The sequence below is a fragment of the Dermacentor andersoni genome, chromosome 8, assembly GCF_023375885.2.
Source record: "Dermacentor andersoni chromosome 8, qqDerAnde1_hic_scaffold, whole genome shotgun sequence".
Taxonomy (NCBI): domain Eukaryota; kingdom Metazoa; phylum Arthropoda; class Arachnida; order Ixodida; family Ixodidae; genus Dermacentor; species Dermacentor andersoni.
In genome coordinates, this window is record NC_092821.1 from 117860753 (window position 1) to 117883800 (window position 23048).

Genomic DNA, 23048 nt, shown 5'->3' on the forward strand with positions numbered 1-23048 from the left:
TGCGTGTTCTTAAACTTATATGTTTATTTTGTATTATTGGAGTGACTTTATATCCTTGTCTTGCGACTAATCGCAGAAACTTCAGAACATGTCCGCTTTTTTTTTCTAAACTAACTGTTTACGACGTTTGATAAACTGCTTTACAGCCGGGACGTTTATATAATATATGTCACCTTTTCTTCTCATGCTTTCATCGTTGATTTGATTCATTTGTTTGTGGAGCAGCTGACGAAGCAATAGTTAGCCACATTTCAAATTTCATCAGTTTAAGTCAATCAGCCAGACCCTCATTTTACGTTATTTCTGCATATATTCAGGGATGAGGGTCTCCCGTGCGTCAACGCGCTTATGCCTTGGTCCATCCCCTCTGTTCATTAAGATATCTGTGTCACCTAAACTTCCTATGACCTGTTCACATTTGTGTTGTTCTTGTACTTTTATATCTTTTCGTGCTGCCGAAGTGGTGAAGTCCCAAAGCACTGCTAATCGCAAGTCCCAAAGCACTGCTAATCGCAATAATATCAGTGATGCTATCATCATCATCCACATCATCAGTCTGGTCACGCCCACTGCAGGGCAAAGGCCTCTCCCATACTTCTCCAACTACCCCGGTCATGTACTAATTGCGGCCATGTTGTCCCTGCAAACTTCTTAATCTCGTCCGCCCACCTAACCTTCTGCCGACCCCCGCTACGCTTCCCTTCCCTTGGAATACAGTCCGTAACCCTTAATGACCATCGGTTATCTTCCCTCCTCATTACATGTCCTGCGCATGCCCATTTCTTGTTCTAGATTTCAACTATGATGTCATTTACTCGCAGTTGTTAACTCACCCAATCTGCTCTTTTTTTATCCCTTAACGTTACACCCATAATTCTTCTTTATATATATAGCCCGTTGCGTCGTCCTCAATTTAAGCAGAACCCTTTTCATAAGCCTCCAGGTTTCCGCCCCGTACGTGAGTACTGGTGAGACACGGCTATTATACACTTTTCTCTTGAGGGATAATGGCTACCCGCTGTTCATGATCTGAGAATGCCTGCCAAACGCACCCCAGCCCGTTCTTATTCTTCTGATTATTTCAGCCTCATGATCCGGATCCGCGGTCACTACCTGCCCTAAGTAGACGTATTCCCTAACCACTTTCAGTGCCTCGCTACCTATCGTAAACTGCTGTTCTCTTCCAAGACTGTTAAACATTACTTTAGTTTTCTGCAGATTAATTTTATACCCACCCTTCTGTTTTGCCTCTCCAGGTCAGTGAGCATGCATTGCGATTGGTCCCCTGAGTTACTAAGCAAAGCAATATCATCAGCGAATCGCAAGTTACTAAGGTATTCACCATTAACTCTTATCCCCAATTCTTCCCACTCCAGGTCTCTGAATACCTCCTGTAAACACGCTGTGAATAGCATTGGAGAGATCGTACCTCCCTGCTTGACGCCTTTCTTTATTGGAATTTTGTTGCTTTCTTTATGGAGGACTACGGTGGCTGTGGAGCCGCTATAGATATCTTTCAGTATTTTTATATACGACTCGTCTACACCCCGATTCCGCAATGCCTCCATGACTGCTGAGGCTACGACTGAATCAAACGCTTTCTCGTAATCAACGAAAGCTATATATAAAGGTTGGTTATATTCCGCACATTTTTCTATCACCTGATTGATAGTGTGAATATGGTCTATTGTTGAGTAGCCTTTACGGAATCCTGCCTGGTCCTTTGGTTGACGGAAGTCTAAGGTGTTCCTGATTCTATTTGCAATTACCTTAGTAAATACTTTGTAGGCAACGGACAGTAAGCTGATCGGTCTATAATTTTTCAAGTCTTTGGCGTCCCCTTTCTTATGGATTAGGATTATATTAACGTTCTTCCAAGATTCCGGTACGCTCGAGGTCATGAGGCATTGTGTATACAGGGTGGCCAGTTTTTCTACAACAATCTGCCCACCATCCTTCAACAAATCTGCTGTTACCTGATCCTCCCCAGCTGCCTTCCCCCTTTGCATAGCCCCCAAGGCGTTCTTTACTTCTTCCGGCGTTACTTGTGGGATTTCAAATTCCTCTAGACTATTCTCTCTCACATTATCTTCGTGGGTGCCACTGGTACTGTATAAATATCTATAAAACTTCCCAGCCACTTGAACTATCTCATCCATATTAGTAATGATATTGCCGGCTTTGTCTCTTAACGCACACATCTGATTCTTGCCTATTCCTAGTTTCTTCTTCACTGTTTTTAGGCTTCCTCCGTTCCTGAGAGCCTGTTCAATTCTATCCATATTATAGTTCCTGATGACCGCTGTCTTACGCTTGTTGATTAACTTAGAAAGTTCTGCCAGTTCTATTCTAGCTGTAGGGTTAGAGGCTTTCATACATTGGCGTTTCTTGATCAGATCTTTCGTCTCCTGCGATAGCTTACTGGTTTCCTGTCTAACGGCGTTACCACCGACTTCTATTGCGCACTCCTTAATGATGCCCATGAGATTGTCGTTCATTGCTTCAACACTAAGATCCTCTTCCTGAGTAAAAGCCGAATACCTGTTCTGTAGCTTAATCCGGAATTCCTCTAGTTTCCCTCCTACCGCTAACTCATTGATTGGCTTGTTATGTACCAGTTTCTTCCGTTCCCTCCTCAAGTATAGGCTAATTCGAGTTTTTACCATCCTATGGTCACTGCAGCGCACCTTGCCGAGCACGTCCACATCTAGTATGATGCCAGGGTTAGCGCAGAGTATGAAATCTATTTCATTTCTGGTTTCGCCATTCGGGCTCCTCCACGTCCACTTTCGGCTATCCCGCTTGCGGAAGAAGGTATTCATTATCGGCATATTATTCTGTTCTGCAAACTCTACTAGTAATTCCCCCCTGCTATTCCTAGAGCCTATGGCATATTCCCCCACTGCCTTGTCTCCAGCCTACTTCTTGCCTACCTTGGCATTGAAGTCGCCAATCAGTATACTGTATATTGTTTTGACTTTACCCATCGCCGATTCCACGTCTTCATAGAAGCTTTCGACTTCCTGGTCATCATGACTGGATGTAGGGGCGTAGACCTGTACGACCTTCAATTTGTACCTCTTATTAATTTTCACAACAAGACCTGCCACCCTCTCGTTAATGCTATAGAGTTCCTGTATATTACCAGCTATATCCTTATTAATCAGGAATCTGACTCCTAGTTCTCGTCTCTCCGCGAAGCCCCGGTAACACAGGACGTGCCCGCTTTTTAGCACTGTATATGCTTCTTTTGTCCTCCTAACCTGACTGAGCCCTATTATATCCCATTTACTACCCTCTAATTCCTCCAATAACACTGGTAGACTCGCCTCACTAGATAACGTTCTAACGGTAAACGTTGCCAGGTTCAGATTCCCATGGCGGCCTGTCCGGAGCCAGGGATTCTTAGCATCCTCTGCTGCGTCACAGGTCTGACCGCCGCCGTGGTCAGTTGCTTCGCAGCTGCTGGGGACTGAGGGCCGGGATTTGATTGTTGTATTCATATAGGAGGTTGTGGCCAAGTACTGCACCAGGGTGGCCAATCCTGCTCTGGTGCGAGAGTGCGTTACCGGTTCTGGTCACCGGGATCAGGCCGCACTCCAGTGCGTTTATGCCAGTCTGAGCTCGTTTAAACCGCACAGATGGCACTCAACTGGAGAAACCTGGTAGTTTACGACTTGCACATGAGTGGTCATAAAGTGGTCATGAGTGACGCCGTATAACACATTAACAGAGAAAACGAAATGAAGTTAGCGTTTTTTTTTTTTTTTTTACCGCAAAAGTATGAAATGACCGATTGTAGAAGAAAAAACGTCTCAGTTATGCGCTGAACCGCTTTCTCGGTACCCATCTTTATTTTTAAAAACGTACTGAGTCGCATTGTCGCAAAGCACTCGAGGAGTTTGGATCGAAGTTTGGACATTCATTCAACAGGCTCTCACAACAGCCTGGTAGTACGCAGCTTCCACCACAGCACACGCCTACGCATCCCTCTCCCGTTTCGTTCATCTGAAAAAATTTTAAAAAAACAGATAAATCACCGCTGTATTTTGTTTCCAGTTGTTGTACGGGTAATTTACTGCAGTGCCGCGCGTGACAATTAATGCACAGTTTTAGCGTGTCCGGTATTCCGACAAACGTGGGCGGTTCAGGCGGATTGCCGGATCGGCGGAGGCGTAAACGCGAGCGGCCGGAGCGGTGGCGCAGAGCTCAAGCGGACAAACACAGAGCTAATACATCAGCATAGCCGAGCATATTCTGCGTCGCTGCTGGCAAAGTGGAACCTTTAAAGACGCAACGTGTTCACGATTACAATGCTGCAGAAAATTTTACACCAGCAGCGAAATAGGACACACATGGTAACGGCAACAATAGCTATGTTTGTTTGGCGCAGCTCTGCGCCACCAGGTGGCATCACCACTCCAGCCACTCAAGTTTTTACGCCTCCGCTCATCTGACAGTCCGCCCCAAAACCGCCCGCGCGCTTGCCGGAATGCCGGACGCGCTAAAAACTCTCTACAAGATACAAGACCGCATGACACTGGCAAACGCTACAAGTAACGCAAGCACTACAACTTCTTTCTTCGGCGCAAAGGGTTCAGTGCAGTGTGCAAAGCAGCAGGCTGCTAACATTGACGCTTGACGAATTGTGCGGAGTTTTGCGAGCATCGCAGACCACTGAGGCCTCGGTTGCATCTCTACGTATATTAACAGGAGCCACAGCCGAAAATACTGTGTAGCGGACGTGGATGACGTATTTGTCTGCATCGTAAAAAATTAATTTAGTAAACGCAATTATTAGGGAACAAGAAGAGGAACAAATTCTTGTGGAGCAGATTGGTGGCACATGCCGTGAGCGCCCGCAGCTGTCGCAGTGAATTCGAGCCAAGCGAATGCGAGCGCTGTGAATTCACACATATCCGCACTACTAGGGCCTCAAAACAGCATGTCGATTCAAGCTCCTTAATGCAACAAGGACGCTTTAAAAAATATGCGTGTTAAACAAGGGACAAAGCGCGCGAAAACGCGCTTTCCTCTCGTGTTACTTTTGTCGCAGCTGCAGCAATATTCTGCACAGTATCCTTTTTTTTTGTTTGTTTCTCGGAACGTTGTCAACCAGCCGATTTCAGCCAGCGTTCAGGACGCAAGGCTTCTCCATTGAACATTTCGCTATCTCTATACGCATGGCCATTGCATGCCTTGTGCAGTCTGCATAAGGCAACGACTGGAAAACATTAGGGAATAAAATCACGAATAAAAATATTACAAACTAAATCAGGTGTTCTTACTTACCCAGCACGGCGTACCATTTATCCATGATCCTCGCGGTGCCAGCCAGAAATCAGATACACTAGCTCCACGACATACGTACGTACACCTCAACGCAGTTTCATTCTAAAAAGAGGGAGAAGCCGTTTTTTTTTTTTTTCAGTAGGCTGCTTCATACATCCGTTGATCGATCAAGAGTCAGAGACGAAGGCGTGTGAACCAAAAATCGATGCTAAAGTACGATGTTGGGCAAGTTGGTGCACAGCTTTCAATGTTTGTAGTGCAGGCGGTAAGTGAAATAAAGATTAAACGGACTGTAAGAGCTCTAAAACAACGGCCACAGGGGCAAACGAAAACATTTTCTTATCAAACGCAATGCTGAAACCAATATCGGCCCTCATTTTGTTTCACTGTACAACTGAGAGTTTCAGTTAATAGATGTCTCTGGCGATATATAGCGCATCTGGATGGCTACAGCTTCGCGCTGTTTATCTGCAAATCTGGACAGTTCACACATGCGCGTGATTTCAGGAAATAAAGTTAGTCGCGAGTTTGGCGTATTTTCTGTCCGTTTGTTTATTTGTTTGTTTTTCATTTAACTTCTGCAGCACAAGGCTTTCTCGGTGAGATCCGGGGCAGATATAAGGCGCTTAGGATTCATTCAGAAAATTCCTAGAAACAAAAACTACTTTTCACCCGCAAAAATGCCAACTTGCCGAAAACGATGGCTCGCCATGGTTCAAGCGTCGACTATTTGAGTAATAGAAATGCCAAGAATCATGGCTCTTGGTCTGTAACTCGGAGGGCGACACCTAAATAGGGAGAGTGCCAACGGGTCAAAAGAATACACGCTTAGTAATGCCTCGTTTAACCCTAAAGTTAATGCTTGCGAAGTAAGCAATATTGACTAAATGTGAGGTTAAGCAGAATGCTAAAGATAGTGTGACTTGCTCCGTACAACGGCTAGCAACATGCAACATGCATGTCGCGTCCTCCTAGAGTGATTTGACATATTTCTAAACTTTGGTTAAAGTCAGCTTAGACACGCTGTATAAAAACCTGAGCATATTTGTTACACAGTGACTTTTTTTCTATAGATTTTTTTCGTGTTATATGCTTTTCAAAAGAAGCCGCAGAGTAGTAATTGAAATACTCGGCTTGACAATGCAATATACTCCGTTCGGCCCAAGGTCAGATGTTCTGTTTCTAGCTATCTTTATTTTTGTACTTGCCTTTGGGAGACAGAATCAAAGTCATCTTTAGCTGGGCACCGCGAAATGATACGTAGAATGTTTCCCACAGTTAAAACATCCCAGCTGGAAAATGCTCATCTCTTACGCGTATAACCAATATGTAAGCGGAAAGCGAGAACATGAGAGAGCAACATACGAAACATGCCGAGGAACCACTCCCAAATCTAGCAAGCATGGAAGCAGCTCGAGGAACCTAGACGTTCAGAAATGTCATATGAACGCAAAATGGAAATTTCCACAGCATTATCTATCGGGCAGAGTGCCAAAGCAATTTGTACATATACCGCATTCAAATTAAGCCACAACGGAGGAGTTACTGCGTTTAACAGAATTCTCGCCCAGAAATATTTGTCTTGCATTTCTAAAAAAGAAAACAAGCAAGAAGTGTTTCTTGAAGTGGCAGATACGTTGCTCACCATTTAAAGGGACACTAAAGGCAAATAATAAGTGGTCGAGGACTGTTTACATACCGTTCCAGAAACCTCGCAACGCGTTTCAGGCCAAGAAAAGACTTAGTTTACGAGAAAATTGCATCTGAAGGGTCCGAATATAATATTGACGCTTTAGAGACTCTCTAGCACTAATCTATAACTTTAGCTTGACTTAGTATTTGCCTTTAGTGTCCCTTTAAGAAGTTTATATAGCATAGTTGGTGCGATACTGAGTGTATACGTACAGCCCGTGCAGAGGGAGACAAGAGCAGGGAACGACACTGGCGGGAGCGATGACTAATTGATAATTTATTTCAACGCATGCCTGGAGAAATATGGAGATCGAGACAAAATGAGCAAACGGAGACAACCAACGACACATGTGGTTCTTTTTCTTGTCCGTTTCCTTAGCTGGTCATTTCATGCAGGATCACTACTTACACGCTTGCAATACGAGCAGAAGCCGTATGGCAATAAACAGTGGAACAAATGAAACACATGAAATGTATCACTTTTTTTTCTGTCAGAAAACAGCTTAAGTCGTATCCCCGTTATTCGTGTCCCTAAAGCCATGCACCGACTTGTTGCGTCCTTGTTAATGCGCTTCAGGAAAACTTACCTTTACGGGACACTTTGTAGGTGGGCATGTGGCAGTATTGCTGGAGGACCGCAGAATGAAAGCGGCTGCAACAAGAAGAGTTCGATTGTATTAGCAGTTACGGTGGCATTCGCATGCAGCTTCGCTGTACCGTCGCCATTCAGTTCTTATTCAACAACGTATTGGCTTTCCGTCAAACTCTCACCTATAATTTTTCACCTATATTGCAATCATTCTCACGAGATGCGATTTAGATAACGATCGGTTAGAGTTTCAGCAGAAAGCTGCTTTACTTTGGTTGAAAGGTGGGCACCCCAAGCTTGAGCTTGAGTTTGTTTAGTACACATGTTTATACTGCCACACTAATCTCAATAATCGCAGAACGCACGCATACATAAACGCAAATACCAGCCTGTACTTTAGCCACCATCAAAATGCCATCCTTGAAAGCTTTTTGTTGCACCTATCCTGCCATCTGAGCATTGCACTATGGATACATGATACGTGTTCAACAGTGTAAAGGTTTTCTGGGGGATTTCTCGAGTATGAGTCATAAAGAATCACACGCTTGTGCCTAATGAGTTGAAAGTAATTCGAACGGGCCGTACTAAGGCACACGCGTGACCGTCATGTGATCACACCGGACAGTCTCTGACCAAGGGGAAAAATTTTTTTTTTTTAAAACGTGACATTTTGGCACCAACACGAATGCCTTCTTCGCAATGGTGAGCAGGTCACCAGACTGTACACGAGGCTTCCGCGTGACAAGTGATACGTCGTTCTTTTGAAATAATTTTTAAGCTTGGTCGCTGTCTGTCCCCTTTCACCACGATTCTCTCTAACAAGACAAAATTTTTCAAGTACTTTCCAAATTGAAAGGATATCGTGTGTTCTTCCCCGTGACACTGATGCGTCATCGATGCATGTCCAAATGTTATCAGCCATGTCATTGGGAAATTATGCTTTTTCTTCAGATCACCAAAGTGAACCAACATTTCGTTTTGTCAATCCTTGGCGGGGTGAGAACCTGAGGAACCGAGTACTGATAGCTGCCCAGCTGCTGCGGACTCAACGTCTACTCCAACTGAACACGGGGACAATATATTTAAGCTGTCCGCTTTGAGCGACACAGCTATCATCGTATCATCGTAGATTTATCATCGCACACCGGAACAAGCACTGAAGATGTGGCGTTCACATCGAAGCGAGCCTCGTGCAACTTCTTACATGAAGGAACACAGATACGGCTCAAATGTGTCAGTTCCGACGGTCACGGAAACTCTACGCATCAAATTCCAACAAGGACTGCCTTTTGTAGACATACGATAGCAAACGTTAAAGATGTCATTCAGCCTTGTCAAAACTTTGTCCCAAATTTGATATTGCTTGTCGCGCTACGGCCGCTTTCTTCTAAACTCGTGAGCGCCGACTCCCTTTTACGGAATTTAATAGCGAGCACACATCGTCATAATTAGCCGCACGCAATTACACTGTAAGACGAATGCTTCTCTTTCTGAGGCATCTACAAGGAATATGCACTAACCTTTCCGCGTCTTCCGCCGAGCACGTCCTATGCTTCCAATTTGTTTACCCTTATCACTCCATTTATTCATGTACCAGCGTCGACTGTGTTTCTCTTCACTTGACATCCATTATGTAGCTCTGTATTAATATCGTCGATAAAATGTTTTACGCATTGACAAACTGGCTAAAGCAGCTTCTTCCTTTTTATCTCGACTAGAATATCAGCAAACCCGCTCCGGCTACCTAATCCATGCCTCAGTCTTTCTATCTCATATCTTTATGCTAATCAGATTTCGTTCCATGGCTCGCGGTGGCGCTTTTCGCTGTCTTTGAAGTTTCTTTGTTGTTGTTGTTGTTGTTGTAGTGGAGCAGGTCTTGCTTCGTGCAGATTCAGTTTTAAATAAAGAAATCTGGGCAAATGAAATGGATAACATCATCCCATTTCATGGGCACACATGTATGCAAATTTTATTGGTACTAGTAGTAAGCCCCCAATAATTGGCGTTATAATATAATCGGTCAACTTACCCAGAAAGATTGCTGCAGCCACGCGGATCATTATTTGTCAACTTTCACCTCGACCGAATGGAGCCCTAGAACGAAATTTGACATCGATAGTGTGATACAAAGCGCATGGCATATAGATCTCCCGCGATCGCACAAAACACACTGCCCTGTCAATTTAATCATCTTGCCCCAATATTGTTTTTTACATAGGGTCACATCCTGTATATATATATATATATATATATATATATATATATATATATATATATTAACTTCCGCGCTACAGCTGTGAGCGTTAGTAACTTCGAGCTTGCTAGTTTACCCGCCCTACAAAGCTCTTTCATCCACCTATCAACCAGGCGATCTGAAGGAGGCCTCATCGACTGACTCATTGCTCCTTACACTGCGAGCGCCGCCAGTCCGCAACGACGAAACAAAACCTTTGTTACCGGCATATAGCTGAGCTTCTCTATAAAAAAATTTCCAAAGACCGTTTACAGTAAAGTTGCCGGCCTGAAATTACTATTAATATTAAGCATTACTATTTCAAAACGTGTTTAAGCTTGAGAATAAGAAAAAATACATTGTTTAGGTAAAGATTTCACTCATTTGAAGACGAGAAACAGCTCGTATTGTAGTATACTGTCGGTAATCCAACGATAAACGAGACAACTTCCGAGGAGTTCACTGCTTGCCTTCTCTCTCTGTCCCGTTACACAACTTTTGCATGCTGCCACTTTGTGCCGGCCGTTGCAGCAACCGAACAGAAAGCGTATCGAACAAAGATCTCTGGTCGCACCCGAGATGCAATGGACCAGGTAGAACGACCCCGTAGAGAGCAGGCCGAGGCTTGCAGGCAAAGGGTTGCCACACGTTTACCGCACTGCGGCTCGTTGTATGGCTTGCAAGAAATCTCACCCTTCCTAACGTGCCACATTTCAAGTCTTAGCAAGTCTGAAGCAGGCTTTCGCCTTCACGTGATACAGGAGTTTAACATGCTGCCGAATTTTTTCGTCCGTAAATTTCCTTCACATGATCAGGGTTGCCACTGAATAATTGACCTGGATAAACGCACTCCTGTACAGGCTCAACAGGCCGCCTGGCGATCATGAATCCTTGTTTCCTTGCCAGGCTATTAAACATTATCTGTCATCCACATAAGAACCTTCAACCCTATACTCTTACAATTTCTCAGTTAGGGTCGTCAGTCGTATGTGACAATTCGTCCCAAGTGTTGCTGAACAGAACACTGCCATCTACGCACCGAAGGTTGCCTAGATATAGTACGCTTCTAATAAATGTGACTTTTAGAAGATCAATTATCAAATATTCAACTTTTTATTCGAGCCTCGAGGACAGTTGTTTACAGGAGAAATTTGGAGGCAGTCCCATTTAAGTTAATAACATTCTTGTTATCTTAAAGATCGTGGGTGATACGAGCTATTCATCATCAAATTTCAATGTTCAATCCAGGCAATACAGAGCTCGAGCGCACCCCCTTTTTAGGTTAGACAGAAACGGCCTGTGACGAAGTTTCAGTGATGACATGTCGCGGCAAACACGGCACGACGCGACAGATTCGTCCCAGGCATAACGTGCCGTATCAGTCAGTATCTGTCGCGACGTTTAAGTTTCAAAACTTCGTCGCGCTTTTGTCTCCGGACGTTTCCATCTGATAAGATAGCGGGGCGGCCTTTTTCTGCACTCCATTTCGCTATTCCTGGATCGAGCGTTGAAACTTGATTATGAATATTTCGAATTAGGCGCGATATTTAACAAAAAAAAAAAAAACGGGGGCGCATTAGAATGTCGCCACCTGTAAGTGTGCCATAAAACTGCCCTCAAGGTTCTCAAAAAAGAGTTAATCAACAATCTTTCTTAGTCTTCTCAAGCTTACATTATTAGCTGCAAAGTACGCCTGCGTTGCCTACGAACCCTATCCAAAAGCGCCACGTTGGCTACGCCCGTAGCCTTTACATTAAAAACTTGGGTGAAAATCTGTATAGTCCAGAAAGGCACTAGTTGAGATCCGATAACAACTTTTAAAAAAAAACATCTGCAGGACACTCCGTGATGCTGCACCTGTATTTTCTTTAAAGCGCACCTATGGTACTCTGGCACTCCGAATTCCGGGCTTGTTCTTCCTTTCAGTTTGGTTTGCTTTTTATTACAGCCTTAGTTAAAATGAAGTATTTGTACCTTACTAAAATACAGTTGCATGTCTCACACTACTAACACTGCAATAACCAAAGGTGAATAAACAGGTACTTGCTTAGTTCACTACGTGTCGTTAAACTTTGATAACATCTTCATGTGTGATTCCGGTTGTGTGTTCCGTACAACTGCTTTCTTCGGCGCTGTGTGAATGCAGCTGAATGCTGCCATTTAGAGGGCAAATACTCGCTGCACACAAGGATTGCAAGCATGGTTTCAAAGGTAAACGAACAGCTGCCGCAAACACGCTCACCCACTTCGCTTGCAATTCATTTTGTGGAGCTTTGCAATCATTCTAAAGACGCATTTTGTACGCCGTGTTCGTCTCCCTTCCCGACCGACCCAGCTTAGTGCGCATGCGTCACAACGTATAAGGTCATCGTCATGATCAACATGTGGTGCACGCCGGCCGAAAGGTCGTTTTTTAGTGGCGCTGGAGTTCCCGGATGAACACCGAGATTTCGAAGTTGCAGCTCCCCATAACACCAACGGTTAATGAAAGCATTGAGCACATTCTCATTTTTCATAGGCAACGCGGGCAGCGTCTGCCACAAATGATGATAATATGCTTTAAATATTGGTAATTTTTCCCCAAACAATGCTAACAGACGCTTCAAGGTATGTGAGACCTACATTCTGCATCCGTCGGCGCGAAATTCCCACGAGCCACCGAAGCGCAACCCGGACCCCCTCCGTTGCAGAAACCATAGAATTGGCGCCTAGCGTTCGCGTTCAGTGTATATTGTCCCGTAAAAATTTTAATAACGGTCGATGCTATGTTATCAATTGACCAAAAGTAACTGTACCGTCCAATCCCGGGTGAAATGCTGCCAAGATTTACGATAACGAGCACGCTTCTTCCTGTAAAAAATGTGAAAAAGAAGATATGCACCTTTAAAGGTTGCCGTGTTTTGAGTGTAGTTCAGAGCGAAGACATCTTTTTTTCTAGTTCATTTGAAACGTACAAGTGCCCTCATTACACTATCACCCAGCAGATTTGAATATATGTAGAATTTTGGACAGAAATGGCAATGTTTTCATGTCTTGAATATAAGGTTGATTTAATGGCGCATTCTTTATTTCTTTGTTTACCCGCAAATACTGAGAACCGGTAAATGCTCAAAAAATTTTATCACCAAGATTACAACACCGAAACTCTGCAACGGATAAATATGATGCAACGGATCAATATGATGCCTGTCTTATGCATGCATATACATTACGCATCTCAATTAAAAACACTATGTTTTCTTGCTTGAGTTTTGCAACAAATTATTGTGATATTATTCGCAGCAATATACGTCAGATTGGTGCGCTTTTGGCGATCTAACAGATGCCGTTTACACAACTGCGATTTCATGTTTTTACTTACTTCAAAAGCAGCGTTGTAAACTTGGCCCTTCACATTTTCTTTTTCTACATCAATGCCATTTTCGGAAAGCATAAATTGATGGCCTTCACAATTTACTTCCAACAGTCGGTGGATACCGTTTCCTAGCAAAACGCCATTCCGTCAAACTCTTCACTAACTCTCGGTAGATCGTCACTTTTGCGCAACAAATCTCGTAGAAATGGTTATGTACAGTCTGCTCGCAGAAAGAAACGTGACAGTCGGTAAGTCGCAACGGTCGTGCCTGTCGGGCCGACCACAGAACCCGCTCACCGGCAACCGCACGCAGTATAGACGTCCGCACGCCAACTTTCATCCTAGACGCCAGCGCTCGTTTCTCCCCTGGCGGACGGTTTCACCGCCCACGGGTGTACGTTTCCGCCGCTTCCCTTCAAGGTCGCGCCCGCGCATAGCTCGCGCTGTGCGCGAAACGTCTCTTGTTTGCGACGGCGCCTCTTCGGATGACTGGAAATTATTATTGTGTTGTTAACTGTCACGACAGGAATGTAAACACGAAAGGGTTGATGCCACCAGTGAAATTCCACCCATTCACAATGGTACGAAAAAAGCAGACGACAGACACGGATTACTGCGGTGCGCCGAACAAAGTAAGTAAACAACTGGCAATCGAAGTGATCTCGTTCATTGATTACTTGCGAGTGTATGACGGTTTTTACATCTAATCCCCATGAATTTCATGATTACTGGGTATATAATCCTCTTATTGAAATAAAAACTTTCAGTTGTTAGACCGGCGCTTGTCCTGTCTTCTTTCTTGTGTTTCGTTTGTGTCTGCGCTGCCCAAGAATGTAAACCACTTCTGTTGCATGCGCTAGCAGTGGCCGGAGTTCACGCGTGCCGAGAAATTGCATATGTGCACGATGCACTGAACATGACCGAGGTCCATACCTGCATCACCACTGCACCGATCGATCGAGTTACTGGACGATACACGCCCACGTTTTGGTCGCGCCGGCATTGCTGAAGCAGAAATGACTACTAATACTTTCAACTTCCGTCTCTTGAGCACTGTTGAATAATGGCCAAGCTATTTACGCTGCTGCCTCCATTCTATATGGTAGGGGACGTACTAGTTAAAGTTGTGTGCGCGTGTCGTATTTGTGCTATTCGGTGATATATTTTGTATATTTCCGCACAGTGTCTACGGAAGTCCGTTGTCGCCAACAGAGGCAACACGGATTTGTAGCAAAAATTTTGTGGGAAACTGCAAAAATGACTTTAGCTAACACGCACCGTATGTGCCGGCAATTTTTCCGGCGGCACATACAATGTCGTGTCCAATTACCTGCTCAGCGTCACTTGCATAGCTAAGCAGACGCTGCCCTTTCGCCGCATTGCAGCCATGAAAATTATCGTCAAGCGCACCGATCTTCTTAAAGGCAAATAGAACCGCGTACATCGTCCTTCGAATAAAACGTCCACATACACACGCGCTGACACCCTCATTGATTTGTTAATGTTTAGTTTCATAAGCCATGTATCACACCAAGAAGAAATATTGTTGAGGTCAGACTGAATAGTGGAGAAGTCAGACTCATTAGAAATTGCGCGGTACAGAACGCAGTCATCTGCAAAGAGCCTTATGTTAGAAGTAACAGAATCAGGCAGGTCTTTAATATGTTATAAAAAGAAGAGGCCCAAGGACTGACCCTTGAGGAACACCGGATGTTACATTGCATGATTTAGAGTCATGATCACTAACAGAAACGTACTGTGTTCTAATCTGCAAGAAAGATTCAATCCATTAAGGAAGCTTCAATGAAGATGGAGTGTGCTAAGTTTCAGCAATAGTCGTCGATGTGAGAAGGTATCGAAAGCTTTCGCGAAGTCAAGGAAGATGCAGTCAATAACTGAAGCTCGATCTAAAGCAGAAGACAAGAGAGAGAGAGATAAATTTATTTACAGAAAGGCAGAGAGGTCGGCCTGAGCTATGACTAGCTGAAATCATTAGTAAAGATTAATAATAGGGTCTCACAAAAATAATTTTTACGAAAACCATGCTGCTGTGACGCAAAAAAATGTCGATTTTTCGTTCTAGATCTAATGGCTTCGATCTAGAACTTTGCACCTCGAAATAACACCGGCAGCTTGCTCACGAGAAAACATTCGCTGAAATACGGAGCCACGCGTAAATACTTACCTGCACTCAGCGTCTGTACTAGCTGTTTTTTTTCTTCCAGTGCGACAGCACGGTGTGCAACAAAGAGGCACACTCTTAAATGCTTGCTCTTCCTCCCCGAATTCGACTCATATACATAGTCAGTCGCACGTGGACTAGCATGTCATCAGACACAGCGTGGGCTTATAATAGGTGGGCTTATAATAGGAACGAACAGACAGACAGGCGAAAGTAACCAACGATTGCAGCCTGCTCAGTTCCTCGAAGTTCTCATGACGTCCCCTTTCGCAATTTCGCAAGAAGTCACGGTTTCACCTTTGCTGCGACATTTAAAAAATATATATAAATGACGAGATAAATAAAAAAATTCGCTTCCAACAATCACTAAATGTTATTTTTTTTTCTTTTGAATGCAATGATCCTCATCAAATTTGCTCAAGTCGTAGCCGAGGAAAACGATTTCTCTTTTGCCATGTATTAAGGTGGGAGCTAAAGCTTAGTCTTAAGACAAAGCTTCAGCTGGAGGGCTCCGATCTAGCTCCTTTCACGTGATTCAGCGGCACTGAGCCACATCGCCTTCGTTTTCAACCCGAATTAGTGACCGGACCCGTCGCGTGAATCCATCTCTGATGTCGACTGGCCAACGGATGCGGCGAACTCCCAGCTGCCGTGGAAACACGCTTCGCCCAACCAAACCAACTTATGGTTTCGCTTCAGCGTCCCTTAATTCGGATTTTGGGAAGTTACCGCAAGCTAAACACTAGACTTGAAGAAAGGGAAAAGAACACGAAGCGGTACTGGCAACTGAGCATTTAACCAATCGAACGCTAAGCTTATACAGATCGCACACGCGTGTCCATCCCAAAAGCAACGTAAGAACAACAAAAAAAAACACAGAGCGACCTTAAACAGAGCTGCGATGCACATACTAAGATACACGCCGAGAGACTTACGCCCCGAACACGTCTGTCCGGTTCGTCATTTTTTTGCAGATAATCTGTCTTTGAAAACAAATGGCCAGCTGGAAAGATTGTAGAGGCAGTAGCCATGCGACGCTTTAAGGTGGGCGATTCCGTTAGCTCGCCGTCAGTTGCGGTTTCTCAAGAAGAACCTTTCTTTCCTTCCATCTGATACACACGTGTTCGGCGCGTCGGCGTCTCAGCGTTTATCTTAGTATTTGTATGGCACCGCTGTTTAAGGCCGCTCGGTATTTTTATAGGTTCTTACGTTGCTTTTCCAAAGGACCAGGCAGGATTCCGTAAAGGCTACTCAACAATAGAACATATTTTTATTTATTTATTTATTTATTTTATTTATTTACTATCATACACTCAGGGCCCAGTGGGCATTACAGAGGGGGTGGGTACATGGTTTACAAAGAAGCATTCAAGCGTATAACACAAGGAGAAGATAAACAGACAGTAAGAGCATCAAAATAAAAGGGAAAAAAACAGCAAAAATCCAGTCATTTTAAAAGATGATCTGTCACAGCGGTCTTGAATGATGACGCATCGGCTAAGGTGGCGATAAAAGAGGGAAGGCGCTTCCACTCAGAACAGGTTTTCGGCATAAAAGAATGCAGGAACATGTCAGTGCGACAAAGGGGAACAGCTACCTTATTGCTGTGATCGATACGGGAGGATAAGTACACTGGCTGCGAAATGAGTTGCTGATTCAATGATTGGTGATGGAACACTTTGTGGATTAAACAAAGGCGCGAGATGTTGCGCCGAGTTTGAAGGTCAGGAAGGGTAAGTGTCACACTATCAATCAGGTGATAGAGAAATGTGCGGAATATAACCAACCCTTATATATAGTTTCCATTCGTTACGAGAAAGCGTTTGATTCAGTCGAAACCTCAGCAGTCATGGAGGCACTACGGAATCAGGGTGTAGACGAGCCGTACGTAAAAATACTGAAAGGTATCTATAGCGGCTCCACAGTGTTGCGACATTGAGGTGGTCCCGTAGCGCTCGTCACCCGTTTCGTGACAGAGCGTTGGTAGCGAAGACTACGAGTCAGGCGTCGGTGAGAATAACAAAAGGGACTTTATACACTATACACAGGTCATTCTACAGGACAAGATCGGATCGGCACGGGGGCCGAGAGCTAACAGCAAACGCGACTGTTCCCGCACAGCGATGTCCGGCGAGACTCCAACGCGTAACACATCTCACTCTACTCGAGAGCGGCATTCGGCTCACGGTGGTTCGGTGGACCCGGTTCTCCAGGCGGCAGCGTCGGGGCTTATAAAGCCCCAAGAAACGATTGTCACTCAAACGGCCCAATACAAAGCCAGCACTCGACGGTCGTCCGAGAGGTCCAACCAGCGACCGCGCTGGCCACCCGCTTCAAATTTGCCGCGCGCGGTGACCTCCAGGGGAAAGGAAATGCGACTCCGGGCTGCCTAGCACTTTGTTGCACGTTTGGACATGTCGCTCGCCCATGCTCCTCCACAGGACACCGCTGCCTGGCAGCGCAGCATCTTGACTTGTCAAGGGAGCGTTAGGGCGCTGTGCCTTTCAGCGCAGCCCCGGGTTTGTCCAAAGGGCGTTCGCAGGATAAATTCTGCAACTTGTAGATTCGGAATCCGGGCTGGCTGTACCGGCACAACAACAGCCACCGTAGTCCTCCATAAAGAAAGCAACAAAATCATAATAATGAAAGGCGTCAGACAGGGAGATACGATATCTCCAATGCTATTCACAGCATGTTTACAGGAGGTATTCAGAGACCTGGATTGGGAAGAATTGGGGATAAGAGTTAATGGAGAATACCTTAGCAACTTGCGATTCGCTGATGATACAATTGCCTTGCTTAGTAACTCACGGGACCAATTGCAATGCATGCTCACTGACCTGGAGAGGCAAAGCAGAAGGGTGGGTCTAAAAATTAATCTGCAGAAAACTAAAGTAATATTTAACAGTCTCAGAAGAAAACAGCAGTTTACGATATGTAGCGAGGCACTGGAAGTGGTAAGGAAATACATCTACTTAGGACACGTAGTGACCGCAGATCCGGATCATGAGACGGAAATAATCAGAAGAATGAGAATGGGCTGGGGTGCGTTTGGCAGGCATTCTCAGATCATGAACAGCAGGTTGCCATTATCCCTCAAGAGAAAAGTATATAACAGCTGTGTCTTACCAGTACTCACGTACGGGGCAGAAACCTGGAGGCTTACGAAAAGGGTTCTACTTAAATTGAGGACGACGCAACGAGCTATGGAAAGAATAATGGGTATAAATATAAGGGATAAGAAAAGAGCAGATTGGGTGAGGGAACAAAGGTGTTGGTGGTGGTTGCACGGTGGCTTTGGTCCAGTCTTGGATCACCTTTGCAACTTTCACGTCCTTCTTTGTACAGTTTGCTCCATCGCTTCACAATGACCAATGAAATGCAATGTTCAACGTACGCGGCAGCCATACGGCGACTAATTTCTTTTTGGGAAACACCTTCAGCCGTCAAAAACCTCACACCACGCTGTTCAACTTTTGGAGCGTCCATTATGTCACGCAACCATGTTCAACCCAGTGTATGGGAGCATTAAAGAAAATTGATCCTCACACTTTCTTGTCACTTTTGTATGTGAGAGATGCATGTATGCTACGCGCACGCCTTGCAGATAATGAACCAAACCATTATTGCGCGGGGTGGGTTGGCTCACTTTCCTTTGGCTCGCCCTCGTGCATTAGAAATGCTAAGATACAATGTAATATACAAATGCGAAAATACATCTTGATAAAGGACAAAAAAGTGTCACTGGAAACAAAGTTCGCTGCACGTATACACAAAACCTCGCAACAAGATATTTAAATATATCTATAAGTATCCAATAAAGCGGTATGTCTAAGAAAAAGTCGCTTTATATAATGCGTCAAACAAAGCAAATAAAGATGTTGCGCAATAACAGATTCACAGAATTCTAAGGCCTGCACCCCCTCCCCTCCGCTCCCCCTGATGTATCGCGTGCGACGGAAGTCCCACGGGTAGCGAAAACAAGAAAATTGAAGACGCTCAATGTGTCCCCGCAAATAAAAGTCAAAGTAGAAAATAAATAAGAATGTAGTTATTTTTGCTGGCTTTAATGCCTAGACATGGATGCTTTGGCGCAGGTGAAAAAAATGTTGCAAGTCCTTTCTGTAACATGACGGCACAAATGAACAACCACAACGCTTCGTCTCATGGGACCTCGTTGCGTGCTTTGTCATCTTGTCTGATACTGTGTTGATTTGGCGTGTCTCGTTGTATGGTCGGATGTACGACTTTAGAAAAGTCAATTCAACTTTGGCGTCAAATGTTTATAACAACATTAAACCCACAAAGTTCCAGAACTGGAAGTCTAAAGCACAACTTTGGAAATGTCAATGCACCTTTCACATCAAAAGTTTGAGAACTTTATACCCATAAAGTTTCGTAATCAAAATCCATGCGCTCCGTAGATTCCGCGGCCACCGCGAGATGCCGCGACGAGCCCGCTCGCCATCAAAACACCCTTGAAACTTTGTGCTCGGATGGAGATCCTCGCGTCATGTGACTCCCGGTGCATGGGCGTTGCCGCGAAATCCGGTCCGAGTTCACTATGTTCGCGCTGAAACGTCATTTCGAGCGTGAAAAACACACTCTAGACAAAATCCAGAATTATCTCCGGTGCCGGGGGTTGTTTTGGTCAGCGGTGCATGACAGCATGAAAAACTTTCGGGGGGGGGGGGGGCTGAAGCCCCATAAGCCCCCCCCCCCCCCTGGCTACGCCCCTGATACCACCATACATGGACCTTGGGATGCTATAATCTTCTCGAGCTTACTTCAGTAAAGTTGTGGAAGTACTGATGTTGCTCGGCACTCTTGACTTCAGTGATTTCATTAATATGGCAAAAGTAAGAGGAGTGGAGGCTGCTTTCGGCAAAGTCACGAGTAATCTTACGCAAAGAAAGCATGCTGTGCCAGAAATAACTGTTCTAGAAAAGTTGAAACGCTTTCGCCTCCTTATCGTGTCGACAACGAAATTCTCATGACGGATGACCTCCAGCCAATGATGAAACTCATAACATAGCTCTAACACCTGTCCCATGCTTCAAACAAGTCGTACGAAACTGAGCCTATAGGCTATGTTATAGAAAGTGCATAATGTACATTCAATGTATTAGAGAAAGGTCTTGAAAACCATTCAAAAGAGAATTGTTCTGAGCAGGTTGCCCTCATGCATTGAATGCAGCCGATTTACGTTGCCTTTTAAAAATATTTCTCAATGTCCCGAAGCTACGCGCTGAATAATACGTTTGTGCATCACTCTGTCCTTGCCCAACGTCTACTGACGATCAACCGCCGATCGACACATGATGCTCCTGCATTTACTGTTTCTCCACAAAAAACTTGAATGAATGAATGAATGAATGAATGAATGAATGAATGAATGAATGAATGAATGAATGAATGAATGAATGAATGTGTGGTGTTTAGTGGCACAAGGGCCACGTATGGCCAAAGAGCGCCAGCAAGAAAACTTAGCGCTCGTCGTTATTGTATTGTTACTGCGCCATTTATGCCTAGATAACGACAGAACAAATGAAGCGTATTGCACATTTTAAGAAACATCTGCAATATGCTCGCGAGGAATTTCGTACTGACACCTTATTCGCAATGTTACAGATCTGAATGAATCTCTGGTGGTCTTATATGTTGCATTTCGAAACGAAACCACATACGAAAGAAAGACTACACACATTTTCAACATAATTTGCTGATTATTTATCGGCACACTAGCAAAAAGAGGGCTATGCAGAAAATTGACTACAGGTATAGCATGTTATTTGGACTAGCAAGTATACCCATTGTATGGAATAAAAAATGAAGTTTTTGTTACTGGTATGCGAAAAATGTGTATCTGCTGCTCTTGATAATCTTTTCATTATTCACAAACAACTGTTGCGACAGAAATTGCTTTGGTAAAGTTGCGTTGCACAGCAAACCAACTAGCAATGTTCTGTCCATGAGAAATTGTAGGAAGCTGTCTTACGTATGTATGCTGGTAGTACAGAATCCGCGCGTTTGCACTGACTAACGAGATACTCAGCTTTACATTATTCTATTGTGTATTGAATGCCTTGCTGTGCGAGGATGCTAATAAAAATAGTGAATAAACCACATTTTTCTGCCTACTTATGTTTTGCTGAAACAAAGTTGCCGCGTGGCATGGCATGCTAGCTCGCGCATCTAGAACACAAAAAGATAAGCCTTCACACAGATGTGTTGCATATATGTTGTAAGAAAATTAGAAGCCGAAGGGTGTTGAAGACAATCTGAAAGAGGAAAACAATCTGGAAAAACTTATGCAAGTGGTGTTGGTTTCCGTTGCCGCCTGCAGAGAAAGTCTTGCGCTCGTCAAGCGCATAGCAGACGACAACCGGCATTGCGTTTCCCGCTCACGCATCAACAAAACCGTTGCCATGGAAACAGGCCTCATTTTTTTTTCTTATCAGAGCTTATACCAGCTGGTCTAGCCGTGTCAGTGCCCCTTCGTGTTGTCCCTTTCTTCAAGTGTGGTGTTTTGCTCGCGGTAATTTCCCAAAATCGTGAATAACCAACCGGCTTACACCCACACTCAGCTATGTTACATTTATTGGGATTTCCACCGCGAGAAAAAGCGAAGCTACACGAGACGATGCTCTATCCACCAGTGATATGCTCGACCGGCTAGTAGGCAGGATGGACTAATTGACTTGTTGATTGAAATGATTTATTAATTTTAACGTTGCAACGCAATACGTGCGATTAAGGAACACCGTAGTGGAGTCGCTCATGAATAATTATGGCCGCACGAGACTATTCAGAGCCAGAACAAAGGCCTAAAAACTTGCGCAATTCTAAACACATGACGAACGGTTTTTTTTTTTTCTTTCGTTTTTTTTTTCTTCTCGCCTGCGTCGCAATGCGGCAGCCAATCGAATCCGACCCTTCGTGCTCGGAACGGCAGAAGGTCGCCAAGTCGCCGCCGGTAGGCCCGGGAAGAGGGTCGGCGCATTTCAAAGAGCGTTTGACTCCCGTACTGTCGAACACAGTGCGGTCCTGCTCAAAAGCAGTACTTCTCGTTCCCTAAGGTGGCGCAGTCTGTCCAGTACGGCGCGTGTCTATACTTGAATAGCCACAACACGTAGCAGACGGTCAGCACGACCGGGGTCATCACGACGACGGCCCGCAGCATCTCGGAGCCGTGCAGCCACCGTGCGGACAAATTCGCGGCCCGCAGCAGCTGCGAACGCAGGCACCAGCCGGCGTACTTCGGGGTCCGAGTCGCTGCTACCAGCCACGGCTCGATTTCTGCGGCACCGCAGGTGACCTGCTGGAGTGCAGCGAAAAAAAATGAAGGCGTCTTCAACAACCGCACACGTCACTTTGTTAACAATGTTTCTCATCCCTAATATTAGATTAGCTGGAAGGACAAAAACAAAAACACCCACTTAATGCATTTGTTGCACACCCTGCAAATGCAGTCCGACTGCTGTCCTTGAGGATCCTTTGCGACGTGGGTTTGATTCAGACCGGCATCGGAGAATGTTAAGGGGCCTTTTTTCCAGTTCGTATTGTTTGCACTGCAAACCTTGGCCAATCTCCCTTCGCGAGCATGTGCCATATGTTGAAAGAAGAAAGCTTTTTTACGCTATCGCTGTTATATTACAGCGATAGCTTACGGACGAGTTTCAATTGCAGTGTAGTCATCTTCGAT

The 23048-nt window shown here is 44.7% G+C and overlaps 1 protein-coding gene and 1 long non-coding RNA gene across 11 annotated transcripts in view; both read right to left on the reverse strand.

The window, feature by feature from the left end:
* Positions 1-3796: 3796 nt before the first annotated feature.
* LOC129384327 (uncharacterized) lies at positions 3797-17911 on the reverse strand. The gene is made up of 5 exons (XR_008612061.2): positions 12602-17911; positions 9603-9667; positions 7572-7636; positions 5293-5394; positions 3797-4008 (listed from the first exon to the last, which is right to left on the reverse strand). It is a non-coding gene; the product is annotated as an uncharacterized lncRNA (long non-coding RNA).
* Positions 17912-21630: 3719 nt separating this feature from the next.
* The window catches only part of LOC126529160 (uncharacterized), an 89650-nt gene continuing 88232 nt past the window's right edge, over positions 21631-23048 (reverse strand). For 5 of the 10 annotated variants that reach the window (XM_055069642.2, XM_072289864.1, XM_072289862.1 and 2 more), the window contains one exon: positions 21631-22664. In XM_055069642.2, coding sequence (XP_054925617.2) covers positions 22395-22664 — 270 coding nt within the window. In that variant the 3' untranslated portion in view covers positions 21631-22394. The remainder of the gene's footprint in view (positions 22665-23048) is intronic. The other 5 variants (XM_050176756.3, XM_055069650.2, XM_072289865.1 and 2 more) reach the window with 2 other exon arrangements.